General features: G+C 46.9%; 1 protein-coding gene across 4 annotated transcripts in view; it reads left to right on the forward strand.

Annotated features, from left to right (window-relative positions):
• WWC3 (WWC family member 3) overlaps positions 1-18493 on the forward strand; it is a 110166-nt gene that overhangs the window by 84873 nt on the left and 6800 nt on the right. For all 4 annotated transcript variants that reach the window (XM_086387937.1, XM_086387935.1, XM_086387933.1 and 1 more), the window contains 9 exons: positions 4-569; positions 6384-6504; positions 7268-7342; positions 8140-8226; positions 9212-9404; positions 10539-10700; positions 11327-11478; positions 12850-13015; positions 17745-17909. In XM_086387937.1, coding sequence (XP_086244063.1) covers positions 4-569; positions 6384-6504; positions 7268-7342; positions 8140-8226; positions 9212-9404; positions 10539-10700; positions 11327-11478; positions 12850-13015; positions 17745-17909 — 1687 coding nt within the window. The remainder of the gene's footprint in view (positions 1-3; positions 570-6383; positions 6505-7267; positions 7343-8139; positions 8227-9211; positions 9405-10538; positions 10701-11326; positions 11479-12849; positions 13016-17744; positions 17910-18493) is intronic.

Genomic DNA, 18493 nt, shown 5'->3' on the forward strand with positions numbered 1-18493 from the left:
CAGCCTGTCTGCCAGCACCCTGACCATGTCCTCGGGGAGCAGCCGCGGCTCCCTGGCCTCCAGCCGCGGCTCCCTGGCCTCCAGCCGCGGCTCGCTGAGCTCCGTCAGTTTCACCGACATCTACGGGCTCCCACAGTACGACAAGCCTGACACCGAGGGCGGCCCGCTCCTGCGCTTTGACCTCGTGCCCTTCGACTCCCTGGGCCGGGATGTGGGCCTGGCGGACACCGCGGGGCCCCCGGGCCTGCACAAGCCGAGGCACTCCCTGGACACCCCGCAGTCGCTGGCCTCCCTCTCTTCGCGGTCCTCCCTATCCTCGCTGTCCCCTCCCAGCTCACCCCTGGACACGCCCTTCCTCCCGGCCTCGCGAGACTCGCCCCTGGCCCAGCTTGGTGATGGCTTCGAGGTGGCAGGCCTGGGCACCCTGGACAGGCTGCGGGCTCAGGCCGCCGCCCTAGGGGACGAAGACCTGGCGGGCGCTGCGGCCCTGCCGCCGCATGGGTGCCCCGGGGACGGGGAAGGATCTCATGAGAGAGGACCCCAAGTGGCCACTGCTCCCACAGCTGCAGGTACCTACTAATGAGTCCCATGGGTGCCCCGGGCTGGGAGGCAAGGATCCAAGCTCATTGAGGAAGCCGTGTGCAGGGAGGCCAGCTGTTTTGCTGTGGCCTCAGGGGCGCTCAGCTTAGTAGGACCCTTGATGGAATGTCCTCGATGACAGATGAGGAAGCTCGCACGCCCACTCTGCTTGCGTGCTTTTGCTTTTGTCTTGTCCCTGGTCCTTGAAACTGATAAGTTTCCGTGGAAAGACTGTCATAGTCTTTCCCGGTATTTTGCTAGTTTTCAGAATGTTAGTTGTTATAAATAAAGATAAGAACCACCTGTTCCTCCACAGTGGGAGCCTGATAAAGAAGTACTTGGGCCATAGTGAAGTTCCCAGGGAGTGTGCCCAGATGGAGCATTTCTGTGCGTGCCTGCCTCCGACCAGCACGAGGGGGGCTGTCGGGCTATGGCCCCCCAGAAATCTTCCTTTGGCCCTGTGACTTCACTCTTTATCCTTTGTCCTTGTACTTGTCTATCATGGGGGAAGTGAAAAGGCATACCTGTGAGCATCAGTCCTTGCTACCAAATCGATTTCTCTGATACTGTTCAGATCAAGAAACACGTAGCCCTGAGAATTTCATCTGTCTAGTTGCTGTCAATTCAGCTTGTCAACATGTAGCCCACGTGGAAAACCAGTCTGCTGTTTCAGAGGGTATTCTGGCTGATGGAGCTTTTGTGAGCCAACCTCCAGTGATTTGAACCCACTTCATTTTTGGAGAAGATAAAAACTGCCACCCATTTAATTCACTTCCATTTGCACGGCCAAACCGTTTTCAGACATTCCATTCAGGCAAACAGTAGATAATTTGTGGAGCACAGTGGATCTCAACCAGGGCTGTTTTTGCCCCCTAGAGGTACTTGGCTATGTCTCAAGACATTTTCAGTTGTCGAAGCTGAGGGGCTGGTTGTGGGGTAGGGGGTGGTGGTGGTACTACTGGCCTCTGGTGGGTGGAGACCAGCAGCACTGCTTGACATCCTTCGGCCCATAGCATGGTCCCCACTACAAAGAATGATTCAGCCAAGGTGTCTGTAGTACCAAGACTGAGAAACCCTGGTTCCGTACTGTTAAGTGTTTTAGTAGCAAAGGAGAGAGAGAAAACGTGAGTACAAACCCAAGGTAGTGGAAATGGCTTCAAACTAGCAGCTTAGACCCAGCCCCTGTCCCTGTCCTGTTGACTCATTAGCTGTGTAACCTCGAGTGCATCTTTGAAAGGGGCTCAGTCTCCACCTTCCTTGCCCTTAAACGAGGTGATCTTTGTGGACTCTTCCACTCACCACCATTCTGTTACCCATCAGTTCTTCTTTATGTATAACCAAGTTGGTTATTGGGCTTCCCTGGTAGCTCAGTGGTAAACAATCTGCCTTCCAAGCAGGAGACATGGGTTCAATCCCTGGGTCGGGAAGATCCCCTGGAAGAGGAAATAGCCACCCATTCCAGTGTTCTTGCCTGGGAAACCCCATGGACAGAGGAACCTGCCAGACTGCACTCTATGGGGTCACAAAAGAGGTGGACCCGACTTAGCGACTAAACAACAGCAGTGCTGGTTATTCAGTTCACTTCAGTTCAGCCGCTCAGTCATGTCCGACTCTTTGCAACCCTATAGGCTGCAGCACGACAGGCTTCCCTGTCCCTGTCCATCACCATCTCCCAGAGCCTGCTCAAACTCACGTCCATTGAGTCGGTGATGCCATCCAACCATCTCATCCTTTGTCATCCCCTTCTCCTCCCACTTTCAATATTTCCCTGCATCGGGATCTTTTCAGATGAGTCAGTTCTCCAAATCAGGTGGCCAAAGTACTGGAGCTTCAGCTTCAGCATCAGTCCTTCCAATGAATATTCGGGACTGATATGTATATATAGTTTCTTGTAACATCTATGTGTTTAAGCAGAGATCCAGTATATTCTTTGGCAGTCCTGGAGCTTTTTGGCATCTCTTATTTCAGTGTCTTGCCCTCTGTGTTTGCAAACACGCCTTTCATATCCCCATATATGTTGTTTCTATAATTCACATGTCCAGAGGAACTTTATTCACTTTGGTCTTCATTATAATCACAGGTTCAGTATTCCATGTTTATTCCTGTGATTCAAAAAAGAAAATACAAAATAAGGACTGAATTGTGCATCTGTTGCTTGAGCTTACTTTTCTGTGTTCCCCGCCCACTTCTGGCGGCACAGTGATCCCTGGGTTGGGAAGATCCCTGGAATAGGAAATGGCAACCCCCTCCAGTATTCTTGACTGGATAATTCCATGGACAGATGAGGCTGATGGAATGCAGTCCATGGGGTTTGCATGTGTCCAAAGAGTTGGACACGACTGAGTACACACCCACACACCCATACCAACGTTTCTTTAAAGGTTGAAATACAAGAGTGTCAGTCTGTGTATGCAGAAAGTCCACACAAGGCCAAACACCCCTTTCGGTCCAGGATAAAGATGGGGTGGGAAAGAGAAGAGCCGACTTAATTTCTGATCCTGACTTCCTTTTCTTTTCCACTTTGTGATGGATGTTATGATGCTTCACAATTCTTAGATTGAGGGCTTTGCTTCTGGCATGGTCAGATACTGCCATCTGGTGGTATATTCGTATCTGACACTGAGTAGAATTACTCAGATTACAAATTAATTAAATTATAAGCACTTTATAGGTGGCACTAGTGGTAAAGACCCCACCTGCCAATGCAGGAGATTAGAGACATGGGTTCAATCCCTGGGTCAGGAAGATCTCCTGGAGGAGGGCATGGCAACCCACTCCAGTATTCTTGCCTGGAGAATCCCATGGACAGCAGGCTACAGTCCATAGGGTCACACAGAGCCAGACACGACTGAAGCAATTTAGCACACACTCAAATTACAAATACCACTTACAAACTAGAAGTATTTGTCTACATGAATGGGTCCTGTTGGGTGCTCCATGAGGGCTGGGTTGGGTAAGCAGCTTGAGGCATGGACAATGGATAACTCCTGGCCTCCCTTGATCTTCGGGAATGCCCAAGCCTAGAGTCATCGCAGCTTCATAAAGTTGGTGAAGATTTCAGTACTCATTATGTTAACCCTGCCCCTCATTTATGATGCCCGAGGTCACGTAGTTCCCTGTGGTCTCCAGTCTAGTAACACTACGTGTTTTAAGTTTGACTCAAGCAACCTTTAGCAAGATAAAATTTTAGTTACACAAAATTCACAATCACCCATTGTGATTTAAATCAGTGTGAGGAGACCAAAAGTGAGACAGGGGAGGGGGAAAATAAATGGTCATCTTCAGCAGTTTTTACATGTTTACTACAGTTTTATCTTCCCCAGATTTTAAAAGTCAGATGTGTCATGATTTTGAAATCCATTCCTATTTTCATTCCCACTGGTATTTGCTAATGTAAATCCATAAATATTTTTACTTTATTCATCTGTTTATTGATGTTTTTATTACATTCTTTATCCTGTTTAAAATTGTTGGCTTAACTTCTACAGTGCTTTCACTTTCTACTTTTTTATCTCTTTTTTCATGCGGCTCGACAGAAACGTTCACTGTAAGTGACCTTGGACTTGCCTTTGCCTTGCTGGTCAGGCTGTGTCACATCTTTGTTCAGTGAATCAATGTATTTAGGATGGTCAAGGCATGGTCAGGAAGGACATAGCTCATAGCTGTCCTTTAAAGTAGCTCAGCAGTTACTCTTATTATTGTCATTTCAGTGGTATTCATCTGGCTATGAAAGTGGTGTAAGAACTTTCTGAAAAGCTTGAAGTGTTTTTTCCTCCTTTCCTTTCCCCCTAGACTTTAATCCTTCCATGATTTTAGTATGTCAACTGGCAGCTTTGCCCATAGTGTGATTTGCCTTATACTTTCTTACTTTTTGTCAAATGGTATTGTTGTCCTTAGGTCTCGGTGTCTGTCAGTCTGTGTTTCATGATGAAAAGTTCAGGGGCTTTAAAAATCAATGTGAAGAAGACTGTTTATTCCTTACTTCATTGGCTGCTCCCCACTGTCCCATTGTTGCCTTGAAGCCCGAGAGCAGACGGTTGGGGTATGTAGTGTGGGGTCTGCCATGTGCTTTTTTCTCACTCAGGGCGACAGATGACTGTACTTCCTTCTTCTGTCAACTCCTGCATCCGGTTGCTCCATGAATGCACTAAGCTTTCGATCACTGAGGATTAAGCCTTTCATTTCCTTTCTCTCTTCATCCATCTTCATTGCAATGAGAGAAATTTTGTCAGAGTCACGTTACCACGTTGCCTGGAATTTGACTGGATTGTTGCACGGTGTTACTTCCTTAAAGATGTGTAAGGCCGAGTGACAGAACTGGGAATGGAAGTAGTGAGCAGTTGTGTTTTCTGGGGTTCCATGCAGCAACCTGAGGGCTTCCATCTGCAGTTCAGACCTGGGGGCTTTGGTTTCTTCCATGGGGCAGGGATGATGAACAGAGCTGGACTTGGGATTGGTGATCTATGATGTGTGAGTCAATAACCTCCAGCCACCCTGGGACTGAGTCAGTTTTTGCCTCTGACTGAGGCGGAGCTGGTGGCCCCTAAGATGGGTGTTGCATGCCTTTGGAAGATCAGCTTTTGTCTGCTTTTGTCTGCAGTTAACATCGTGAGACCAAAGCCACAGACACCCCCATCTGTTTTGCACCCCACTGAATGTGTTTGGGTTTAATTGTTCTGTGAATTAATAATTTGGGTGAAAAGAGAGTTAGTCATTGGTGGACTGAGGGAATGCACTAAGCTTGAGATCACTGAGGATTAAGCCTTTCATTTCATTTCTCTCTTCGTACGTTTTCATCGCAATGAGAGAAATTTTGTGAGAAATTTTGTTGAGAAATTCCCTAAACTTAGGGATGCGCAGATATCTAAATTTTCAATTTCTAGAGCTTAGATGCCTGAAGCAAAGTAGAGAGACCAGAGGGACCTGCGTGACTAACAAGAGGCATCATGATGCCAGAGTGAGGCTCAGTTGGGGCTTCATGGTTTAATCCTGTGTTCTAACCACGTGTGCCTCTCTTGAAAGCGTGGAGGCTCCTGTGTCCATTGTCACATTCAGCAGAGGGCACTTGGTGCTGTGAGGGAAGGAGCAGAAGGACTTGATGAAATGAAATGGTTAAGGGGAGAATGTCAGTGGCTCTTGGTTAAAGTAGGTCTGAGACAAAAGTAAAGCTGCTCAGTGATGAGACTGTCTAATCCCAGGAGACCCTTCTGGAAGCCAGTCTGTCCCCAGGACTGCTGAGGAGGATGCTGCAGTCAGAAAAAGGGGCCACGGAGACATTGACAAAGGCCAAGTCTGGGTTGCATCTGTATATCCTCTGACTTGAAAGTCACTACGTTTTTTTAGGGATGATTTTGATGATTTTTTTTTTTAATTCTGTTTTGCGATTGTGAGGCAGTGTAGTCCACATTTCTTGTATGAAGCATGGAGACTACCAGGCAGCATCAAAGAGGAAACACTGACCCTCCCAGCTCTCAGAGAACTCGCTATCCTTCATGCCTGGGTGATCTCTCTCCCTGACACTCTCTCAGAGTGCCACCGTGCCCAGGGCCTTCCCACCACCTTTTGTCCTGTGTGCTCATTAAGGAGGTGAAAGGAGATTTATGGTCATTTAAAGAGCTTTTAAAGAAGTAGCCGGAAGCCCGTATCTTCCAGTTTTCATTATCAGAAGGTTCTCGAGCAGAGTGTGGTTAAGCACACATCTGTGCGCACGCTGGCCTGTCTCTGCTGCTTTGTGCTTTGTCTGTGCTGTGACCTGGCCTCCTGCACCGTCACCTCCTGAGCCCTGCCACGTCTCTTGCTTACAGTAGTGACCCTTCGAGAAGACAGCGCCCAGAGGCTGGAGCACAGACCGTGCCGCATGTCCACCTGCCTGTCTGATTACTCCCTGGCCAGCGACAGCGGCGTGTTTGAACCTCCCAACAAAAGGTTAGAAGCTGACCTTCTCCCCTCCCTGGGCTGACTTCCCAAAAGACAGCCCTGCCCATACGTGTCTGGCTTGACACTGTGTTTGTCTGTGGGGTGCAGCTCTTCTACTTTCTCTCCACCCAGGAGAGGGCTCTTAGCATTCCCAGGAAACCCCTCTGCTCCTGGGTGGTGTCTGGGGACTGGCCTGGCTCCCTGTTTCTAGGACGACTGCTCTCTCTCCAGCCCTGGGCGGGGGGCAGTGAAAGGCACAAGCCCAGTAGAGCTGGAAAAGGAGAATCAGTGTGTGAGAGACACCTGCTTTTTTCTAGAAAGGATGTTTACTTGAAATGAATGTCCATGCCTCGCCATCCCTCCCACTTTCCTCAGCTCAAGGAATTACTTTGCAAGGGCAGAACAATTCTGGGCTTTATTTTGTTTGAGACCTTTGATGTCATTTATTTCGCCTCGGGTATCTGTATGCATCTCATTTATTGTGTAGCATTTTAAAGGACGTGTTTTTGAACTTTGTCCTAAACATCACATGTGGTCTTCAGAGGTATGCAGTTATTTTTTCAGAAATACCACCTGGTCGGCAGGCACCCTGGGCGATGGCATCATGGATCCTGGGGACCTGCTGTGTCCTTTCATTCACTGTAGAGCATTTATTTCAGTCCCCACTTAATAAAGCCCCTCTCACTAAGAAGCACTCCTAGCAGGAGTTTCTGCTGAGCCCACAGTAACCACGTCCCCTTGGAGTAATGGTTCCTTTTCTGATTGTGTTCAGGAGTGAGGATGCTGACGAGCCTGTTCGTGGAGATGCTTGCAGTAACGAGGGGCCCCAGATCCATGTTGGATTTCTGTGAGTACAGAAGACTCTTTCCCTGTGGATCGTGAAGATGATGGGTAGATTGGGGCCCGCCCACCAACTCAGAGCTCCGCCCACAGGCCTAGAGGGATAAAGGGACCTGAGTAAGCAGCTCCATTGCTGTCCCCCGACACCAAGTCACAGCTGGGGACTGTCAGCCTGTGTAGCCCGGGGAGCTGGGTGCTTTGCAATGCAAAGCGTTTGAGATTCTAGTTACAGTTTCTTTCTTTTTTTAAAAAAAAAATTATTTACTTATTTGACTGTAACAGGTCTTCATTGTGGATGCAGGTTCTTTAGTTGTGGCATGCAAATTCTTGGTTGCAGCATGTGGAATCTAGTTCCCTGGCCAGGGATCAAACTCTGGCCTCCTGCACTGAGAGCATGGAGTCTTAGCCACTGGACCACCAGGAAAGTCCCCGCGTTACAGTTTCTGTCGAGGCGATAACCAGCGGTTCTCAGAGGAGTAAGGCAGGATGTTCACATCCCAGCAGCTTTCTTTTGCTCACTCTTGTCATCCTAGTCGAGTGTTTCTCAGTGTCGGCGCTCATGACCTTGGAGCTGGGTTGTTCTTGGTTGGGGCCCATCCTGTGCACTCTGGAGTGTTCAGTGGCAGCAAGATCCAGTAGCCGCCACCCCCCCACACACATACACTTGGTGTGACAGTAAGAAATGTCCTCAGACTTCACACCGGTCTCCTCGGAGTGTGGTGAGGGCCACTGTGGTAGTTGCACCAGAAGGATTTGTCCACCTCAGGGAGTTTGCAGTCTGTGAACTCGTGTTTTATTTTCCAGGCTTGACAGGGCCAATGAGTGTCTCCTTGTGAACGTACTCCAACTGAAGAACTTTGCTGGGCTGATGGTAAAGGAAGACTGCAAAATGTAAGCTTTCCCAGGCCCTCCTCCACACCACACCGCTGGCTAACCTGTGCTTCTTGGCCGTTTGGGCAGGGGAAAAGACTGTTTTAGAACCTGAATTCAGAATAAGACGCCAGGGCATGTCTGCCTGAAATATAAAAGATTTTAAGTTTTAAGAAGAGGCTGGTTTACTATTGGAAGCAGGTGGCATTCATGGAGCCAGTCTGGTTATGTGTGTGGCCATGATGAGAAAGGGCTGTGTGCCCTTCATTGGTAGCCTTTGAGCTTAAGATGTCTCTCCTGGTCACAAGGCTTGGTGGTGACACGGCCACACTTGTCTCTTGAGACCAGATGAGGTGCCTGAACTGGGAGAAGGGAATTCGAGTTGTCCCCAGCAGGAAGATGGGTGCTTGAACGGTGGGAGGGGGAGGCCCACTTAGCCAGGTGGGTGAGCCCCCCTGTGATGGGCTTTCAGGCCAGATGGCGCCCTCCCCTTCCATGAGTCATCTTCGCAGACTGGCCTCGCAAAGCCCTTGGAAGCAGCCTGGTTTTGGGTGGCTGACGGTTTGCAGCATCCACTGATGCTTGAGCGTCTCCTGGGTGCCAGCTTCCACGCCGGGGGTGAACAGGGCAGGGAGCACAGCCTGGTGCGGCAGGCAGAGCTTGGAGAGGGAGCCAAGGGGCCGTGGAGAGATCCGGCCAGATTTTTTCCCACAAAGATGGTGAAAGCAGAATGTCCACTTGAGTCCCTCTCAAGTCCTAACCACTGACCTGGAAGTCTTTCCTTTGTGAGTGGGTTTTCTCCCCCTGATCTCTAGGGGCTTGTAAGTTCTTTGGCCTTATTCTTAGTTGACAAAAAGAATCTCCTCCAAAAGACAGTAAAACTCTGCGTATGGGCAGTGAAACTAGGTGGCGTATCTGCACGCTTCTGTGATCCACGCGTGTCCCATGCAGCTGTTTCAGTAAATGCTGCCTCCATCCGCTTTTTTCCTCCCTCTCTCGGTTGCAGACACATCCGTGTCTATCTGCCCCCGCTTGACTCCAGCACGCCAAACACTTACTGCTCGAAGGCTCTGGAATTGCAAGCCCCCCTGGTATTTAATGAAGTGTTCAGAATCCCTGTGCATTCAAGCATGGTGACGTTGAAGTCTCTTCAGTTATACGTGTGCTCCGTGAACCCGCAACTGCAGGAGGAACTGCTGGTATGGCCCCTCCCTGCCCCTGCCCCCTCCCTCCCCACCTGCCTGAGTCCCAGGGTGGGACACTGATGAATTGTGCCGCTGTCAAAGGATCTCTGTTGCAGGGAGGAGAAAAAGGGGTGATAAAACCCCTTATCTTGTCAAGTGTTTTGTACTTGTGTATTATCTCAACGAATACTTGTAAAACGTCTGCGTAACCACTTCTGCAGTATCCCCATCTTCAGTCACAGGAACTAATAAATAGGTCTGATAAACTCAGCAGATAGAACTATAGGATGGTCGGTTACATTTGAATTTCAAATAAACTATGGATCCCTTTTAGTATAAGTATGTCCCATGTAATATTTGGGACAGAATTGATATATATTTTTTTAAATATGCTGTTTATTTGAAATGACAGTTCACCCAGATGCGCAGTATTTTATCTAGCAACCTTGGAACCAGGTGAATCAACTATCCATCTTTACCTAGGCAGATAGGGCGGGGCTTGGAAACCAGGCTGCTTTCTTCCCAATGTTGGAATTTTCCCCCTTAGTCCCACTCCATCAGTGTCAGAATTAGAGAAGAGTTCCACCAACCTTTTTTTAAAAATCCCTGTAAGAATCACTGGCTCTTCTAAGTGGCATACCCTGAGCCTGACCCACCACTTCATCTTGTCTGTTCTCTGCCCTACTTCCCCTCTTAGCACTTTCTGATTGAGCTGAACCTGCAAGCAAGGAGCTGCCCCCATTAGATCCTTTGTGAAGACTTTCATTTCACTGCAGCCTTTTTAGGCTTCCTTGGTGGCGCTAGTGGTAAAGAATCTGCCTGCTTAATGCAGGAGACTTAAAAAAACATGGGTTCTATACCTGGGTCAGAAAGATCCCCTGGAGAAGGAAATGACAACCCACTCCAGTATTCTTGCCTGAAAACTCCCATGGACAGAGGAGCCTGGGGGGCTACAGTCTATAGGGTCACAAAGGGTCGGACACAACTGAAGTGACATAGCATGCATGCATGCAGTCTTTGAATAGCAGTGGAAAATTGTGTGGCCTCTGTGGTTAACATTAAAGGGTGACTTTATTTGATGCTTGTCGGTTGTTAAGATGCAGTCATTCAAGACCTGTTGTGCTTTTTTTTCCTTTAAACACCTTGCAGGGCATTGCTCAGATTAACCTGACCGATTATGATTCGAGTGAGATGCAGCTGCGATGGTACTCAGTCCAGGTGTTCACTGGCCCCGAGCCACCGCGGCGGGAGGAGGAGCGGCCAGGAGACTGTGCCGCCCAGGACCTGACACTGGCTGCTTGCAGGAAGACAGTAGGTGGCCCAGCTTTGAGACAGGCTCTTCCTGGGGACATTGTTTCTAAGAAACAGCTATGTAAACATGGACTTCCCTGGTGGCTCAGACAGTAAAGAATCTGCCAGCAATGCAGGAGACCTGAGTTCAATCCCTGGGTCAAGAAGCTCCCCTAGAGGAGAGCATGCCAACCCACTCCAGTACTCTTGCCTGGAGAATCCCATGGACAGAGGAGCCTGGCAGGCTATAGTCCATGGGGTTGCAAAGAGTCGAACACAACTGAAGTGACTTAGCACACACACGTTTGTTTCAGAGAAGACCCTGCTGACTCACCCACTGAGCAGCTGAGCACATAGTGATGCATGTGGCTGTCCAGGATAATGTTTTTTTAATGCAGCGTGTTCTTGATCATAAGTGATGCGTTAGTAGCTTTAAAATTTGAATTTTCAGAGCTCCCTAAAAAGGCCAAGTTACTGACTTTCTGTCAACCAGGGCTGAGGTGCTTCTCACTGGAGGGCAGCTGGGGATGGCCACTGGATGGCTGCCAGCTGGGCAGGGTAGTAGGGTGCTCCCACAGGCTTTCCGTTTCGCCACCACACACCACTGGCCTCAGTTGCTTCTCAGCGTCATCCCTTTCGTCCTGCAGGACGCAGTGACGGTGCTGCTGGCGAGAACCACAGCGCAGCTGCAGGCAGTAGAGAGAGAGCTGGCCGAAGAGCGCGTGAAGCTGGAGTACACAGAGGAGGAGATCCTGGAGATGGAACGCAAGGAGGAGCAGGCTGAGGCCGTGTCTGAGAGGTGAGTGTGGCCGGCAGCCCCTGAGAAAGACGCAGCTCATCTTCCTGGAGTGAAGCAGCTACAGGTTAGTTTCTGTAGAATGTGCTGGGCGACTCTTGGATACCTTTGTGCCGAAGTTTGGATTCTCATGAGGGGGTCGTGTGGTTGTTTTCATGAAGGCCATATTTTTGTTTGTTTGTTTGTTTGGCCATATTTTGACTCTAGCTGTAGGCACAGGCTTTTCACCTTTCCTCCTATTCCTGAATTTTCTTAAAGTGAGGGAACTGTTGAGGGCTCCCTCTGCCAAGATTGGATATGATAGATCTTTAAAATTCTGTTTTTTTTCTTTATTAACTGCTTTACTGGGACACAGTCTCCCTACCAGGGCTTCCCTGGTGGCTCAGACAGTAAAGAATCTGCCAGCAATGCAAGGGACCCAGGTTCATTCCCTAGGTCAGGAAGATTGCCTGGAGAAGAGAATGGCTACCCACTCCAGTATTCTTGCTTGAAGAATCCTCATGGACAGAGGAGCCTGGTGGGCTACAGTCCATAGGATCTCAAAGAGTCAGACATGACTAAGTGACTTTGACTTTCACATTTCAATCTCCCTACCATACAGTCACCCCTTTAAGTGTACACAGTTCGGTGGATTTTAATACAGGCACACAATTATGCCCCCAAAGCCACAGGCAACTTTAGAGCATTTTCATCCTGCCAAAAGGAAACCCCATCCCCATTAGCAGTCCTCTCAGCCCCTGGCCACTGCCCATCTCCATGCCATCTCCAGGGATTTGCTTGTTCTGGGCATTTCATTTAAATAGAATCATGTGATGCCCCTTTACATCTTACCCAGAGCTGCCTGTGGGCAAATGCTTGACTAGGGCAGATGTGTCTTCAGTAGAGGAATCACTCAGAGGAGCGGCACCATGAGTATATCGCTTTCTGGCAGATCCTTTCCGGAGGCACTTTCTTATTGCTTTACTTCCACGTTTTTCCATAAAGAGCATGTGTCCAAAGCTTGCTACTTCTTCCTAATAGCTTTCTCAGGGTTTATTTTCAAAAGGAGTTTATTTTCGGGAGGGAAAGTGCACGGCAGAGAGGTGGGCTCAGGGATGGGCAGGAAGCTGAGAGGACTCAGAGAGGTGGTCCCAGGGTCCTGGCATCTTCAATGCCTGCAACTGGGCGAGACAGACAGACAGACCCTCTAGATGAAAGGCCTCATAGCACTCTCTCTTCCCTAGAGAACCTAAATGCCTTTCACTTTATGAGAAAAGTACCCATCTTCAGTCATCAGAAGCAAATATTGAGCATCTCTGCTACAGTGCTCTAAGTGCAGCAGTGAACTCAGTCCTTGATGAACATTTTGAGGGCTTTTGCCATGTCCACCTGCAGGAGTTGGCAGGCAGACTCGGTAGACAGTGGCTGTAGCAGCTGTGCCCAGACCAGCCCCCCGCACCCAGAGCCCTGCTGCGTTGGTGTTGACTCCATCCATGGACACACGTTTGCTGGCCAGGCAGATCCTTACAGCCCCGAGAAACTTCAGCCTCCAGCTCTTAAGGTAAGTAGAAAAGGTCAAGGGATATGATGGATCCCTTAATGTTTTGCCTGACAGTACCAGGCACTGCCCTGGATGAGGGAGTGTGTATCCCACATGAGGGAAGCCAAGCAAATGCCCTTGCATCTGTAAACAGCAAGTCCTATGGAAACATTTGTCTTCTTTAAACTAAAAAGGTTGGATTTTTACTCATTCAAGAGCCATCTGATGATGACCCATTCCCATCTTCTGGGTCATGTGTGGCTTGGGATATTTCATGGGTCCCTATGGTTTTGGACACTTGTAGTTATTTTCCATTTGTGACATTAAGAACAGTGCCTCAGGAGGAGATGCTCTGGGCATAGGTACCAGTCATTGCCAGCATCCAGCTTTCTCAGACCTTTACAAGCATTGGTCCAAGTCAGGGGAGTGGCTTGCTTAATGTCTCTTCCTCCTGCAACTTTTCATTTTGAAGCACTTAGAATCTATAGAGAAGCTGCTAGAATAGTACAGTAGATACTTGTAACTCCTTCACCTGGATTCCTCAGTCGCTAGTTCTTCAACCACATTTGCATTCTCTCTCAGCCTGTGCTCGTGGTAGCTGCTAGGCATTGCAGATGCAGCAGCAAAGAAACAGATGGCAAGTCCTGCCCTGTGGGCAACAGACAGGGTAAATCAGTACAACTCAGCAGCAATGGAGGTAGTCAAAAGGGCTACTGAAGGATGAAATGATAGGGAAGCAGGGCTTGCATTTTTAGAAAGATTTCTCATTTTAGAAAGGGGTACATTTAGAAATGTAAATTGGTATCTTCAAAGATCAGGACTGTAAAATGGTGCAGCCACTATAGAAAACAGTGTGGAGGTTCCTCAGGAAATTAAAGATAGAATTATCATCTGATCCAGCAATTCCACTTCTGGATGTACATCCTAAAGAATTGAAAGAAAGTCTCCAAGAGATACATGTATATCCATGTTCATAGTAGTATTATTCACAGTAGCCAGGAGGTGGAAGCAACCTACACGTCCATCCACAGATGAATGGATAAGGAAAATGTGACATATATGTACAATGGAATATTACCTTTAAAAAGGAAGGTAGTCATGTCACATGCTACCACATGAATGAAACTCGAAGACATTGTGCTGAGTGAAATGAGCCAGTCACAAAAGAATGAGTACTATATGATTATACTTATATGAGATTCCTAAATTTAGTAATTAAATTCATAGAGACAGGAAGTAGAATGGTGGTTACCATGGGCTAGAGATGGGGAAATTGTTGTTGAATGGTGGCAGAGTTCAGTTTGGGAAGATGAAAAAGTTCTGGAGGTCTCTTTCACAATAATATAAATACATTTAATACTACTGAACTGTGCACTAAAAATGTAAATTTTATGTTTTTTTACAAACCATGAGAAAGAAGAATAGAGCTGGAGATACCATGGTCTCTGATTTCAAACTATACTACAAAGCTATAGAAAGCAAAACAGTATGGTACTGGCACAAAAAAATACACATAGATGAATGGAACAGATTATAAAGCCCAGAAATAAACCCACACTTATATGGTTAACTAATCTGTGAGGAAGGAAGCAAGGAAATACACTGGAGAAAAGACAGCCTCTTCAGTAAGTGGTGTTGGGGAAAATGGATTACTTTCTCATTCCATTTTTAAATGGATTAAAGACTTATATGTAAGGTCTGAAACTATAAAATTCCTAGAGGAAAACATAGGTAGTATGCTCTTGGACTTTAATCTTAGCAATGCATTATAGTTTAGGATTTCTCTCCTCAGGCAAGATAAATAAAAACAATAAACAAATGAGACTTTATCAAACTAAAAATTTTTGCCAAGTGAAGAAGCCTATAAGGAAAACAGACAGCCTACTGAATGGGAGAAGATAGTTGCAAACATTATAGCTGACAAGGGGTTAATATCCAAAATACACAAAGAACTCATGACAACTCAACATCAATAAAACAACCAACCTGATTAAAAACTGGGCAGAGGACTTGAATTGACATTTTTCCAGAGAAGACGTTCAGATGGCCAACAGACATATGAAAAGATGCTCAACATCACTAATCATTCAGTTCAGTTCAGTTCAGTCGCTCAGTCGTGTCCGACTCTTTGCGACCCCATGGATTGCAGCACGCCAGGCCTCCCTGTCCATCACCAACTCCCGGAGTTCACTCAAACTCACATCCATCGAGTCAGTGATGCCATCCAGCCATCTCATCCTCTGATGTCCCCTTCTCCTCCTGCCCCCAATCCCTCCCAGCATCAGAGTCTTTTCCAATGAGTCAACTCTTCACATGAGGTGGCCAAAGTACTGGGGTTTCAGCTTTAGCATCATTCCTTCCAAAGAAATCCCAGGGCTGATCTCCTTCAGAATGGACTGGTTGGATCTCCTTGCAGTCCAAGGGACTCTCAAGAGTCTTCTCCAACACCACAGTTCAAAAGCATCAATTCTTCGGCACTCAGCTTTCTTCACAGTCCAACTCTCACATCCATACATGACCACAGGAAAAACCACAGCCTTGACTAGACGGACCTTTGTTGGCAAAGTAATGTCTCTGCTTTTCATTAGGGAAATGTAAATCAGAACCACAATGAGATATCACCATGTACATGTAAGAAGGACTGTCATCAAAGACAACAGATAAACGTTGGAGAGGATGTAGAAAAAAGGGAACCCTTGTGCATTGTTGGTGGGAATGTAAGTTGGTGTGAACACTGTGGAAAACAGTATGGAGATTCTTCAAAAAATTAAAAATAGAACTACCATACACCTAGCCATTCCATTTCTGGATATTTTTCTGAAGAAAACAAAAATGCTAATAGAAAAGATACATGCACTCATATGTTTATTGCAGGATGATTTATAATAACCAAGATACAGAAACAACCTAAATGCCCATCAATAAATGGGTAAAGAAAATGTGGTGTGTGTGTGTGAAATTAAATATTAGCTGTAAAGAAGAAGGGAATCTTGTCATTTGCAACAGCATAGATGGACCTAGAGATTATCATGCTAAATGGAGCAATCAGACAGAGAAAGACATATACTGCATGATTTCACTTGTTCAGTCACTAAGTCGTGTCCAACTCTTTGCAACCCCATGGACTACAGCACACCAGGCTCTCCTTTCCTTCACTATCTCCTGGAATTTGCTCAAATACATGTCCATTGAGTCAGTGAGACATCCAATCATCTCATCCTTTGCCATCCTTTTCTCTTTTTGCTTTCAATCTGTCCCAGCATCAGCATTTTTTCCAATGAGTCAGTTCTTCTCATGAGGTGGCCAAAGTATTGGAGTTTCAGCTTCAACATCAGTCCTTCCAATGAACACCCAGGACTGATTTCCTTTAGAATGGACTGGTTGGATCTCCTTGCAGTCCAAGGGACTCTCAAGAGTCTTCTCCAGCACCACAGTTTGAAAGCATCAGTTCTTCAGCACTCAGCCTTCTTTATGGTCCAGCTCTCACATGTGTACATGACTACTGGCAAAACCATAGCTTTGACTATATAGACCTTTGTCGGCAAAGTGATGTCTCTGCTTTTCAATACATTGTCTAGGTTTGTTGTAGCTTTTCTTCCAAGGAGCAAGTGTCTTTTAATTTCATGTCTGCAGTCACCATCTGCAGTGATTTTGGAGCCCAAGAATATAAAATCTGTCACTGCTTCTACTTCTTCCCCTTCTATGGGCCACTTATATGTGGCATCTAAAAAAGCTGAACAAATGAACAACCATAACAAAACAACAACAGATTCATAGATACGGAGAATAAACTGGTGGTTGCCAGGGTGGAGGATGGGGGGAGGTGCAAGGATGAGGGAAATAAGGGAGATTATAAAATAAGGAAATCATATGGTCAGTAATATTGTATCAACTGTAACATGGCAGATGGTAACTAGACTTATTATGGTGATCATTTTGTAATGTATAAAAATACAGAATCACTATCTTGAACACCTGAAGCTAATATAACAATGTAAGCCAGTTATACTTCAGTAAAAATGAATGAATGAATGAATGAATGTCATCGTACAGTACACGGCGTCTTGTGACTGGCTTCTTTCACTCAGCCTGATGTTTTCAAGGCCCAGCACACTGTCGTTGTCTGTCAGCACTTCCCTCCTTCTCATCCCTTGTGTGAGTACAGGGCATTTTTTTTATCTACTCATCCGTCCATGGAGGTTTGGACTCCTTCCACCTTTCACCTGTTTGAATAAGGCTGCTGTGAACCCATCTGTGTGCAAATATTTGAACACCTGTTTTCAGGTCTTTAGGGTATACACCTAGGAGTGGAATCACAGGGTCCTACTTCAATTTTATCAGGATGTCTCTGGCACTGTGTTGAGAAGCATTTGAAGAGAAGAGTGAGGTGTGGAATCAGGGAGCCAGGTGAGAAGCCTGCACTAAGCAGGCAGAACATGATGGTGACCCAGATGGAGAGTCAATGACAAGAGGTCACAACATGCTTAATCTTGAACACAGAGCCAACAGGACTTGATCTTGGACCAGATACAGGGTGTATGAAAGAGAGCTGAGTCCAGAATGACACGAAAACTTTTTTTGCTTGAACAAACTAGTTAGGTTGAGATGCTTGGCCGAGGGAATATCAGAAATTCTGGACGTGTTAAGTGTGAAATGCCACGTAGAAGTCCATGTGGAGGACAGAAGAGTGGGTCACATGGAGTTGATTGCTTATGTCCTAGCAAAAGTCATGGTAATAAATTGTATCTAGGTTGACAAGGAGACCAATACAGAAGATCTCTTCCCCGAAGAGGTAGCGAGTCTTCGGAAGGAGAGGCCCAGCCGCAGGGCCCGCGGCTCACCCTTTGTTCGGAGCAGCACCATTGTCCGTTCTCAGACTTTCTCTCCTGGAGCACGAAGCCAGTATGTTTGCAGAGTAAGTTGGGATTCCTTGCCACCTGTCTAGAAGTTTTCTTTATGTCCCCTTTATTTGTTTTTTTTATTTATGCTAAAAGACATATCTCTTATCACAAATGATACCACTAAAGGAACACCATGCATGGGTGGGTAGGAAATCGATGTTGGTCTCATCTCCCCACTTTGCCCCAAGCAAATCTAACTCTGTGGAAAATAAAGCCATGAAGGCAAGGACTTTGCTTTCACGCAGATATACACTGATCCCAAAACAAGAACCCACAGCCAAATAAAATACAGGCTGTCTTGGCTCCCATGAAGCTGGCATTATTTATTTTTCTTTTTAAAAGTGGGCCTTTTCCCTTGGTGAGCAGAGTGGGTGTTAGTCTTGTGCACTTGTCCTCCTGCCAGGAACAGGGCTCTTTCCTGGAACGCCGTTCTTTCCAGCTCTTGCCAAAGCTAGAAACACAGCAGACAAGAATGATTGATAAAAAAGTGAAAAACGCTGAGGACAGCGCAGGCTTTCATGAGCGTCCCACCATATCAAGTGGCAGCTGGCACTGATAAGATGGAAATTGTGTTGCTGGATCAGCCTGGAAACCTCAC

Source organism: Bos grunniens, chromosome X (assembly GCF_055505025.1).
Source record: "Bos grunniens cultivar Pamir isolate PY7600 chromosome X, Bosgru_T2T1.0, whole genome shotgun sequence".
NCBI lineage: Eukaryota > Metazoa > Chordata > Mammalia > Artiodactyla > Bovidae > Bos > Bos grunniens.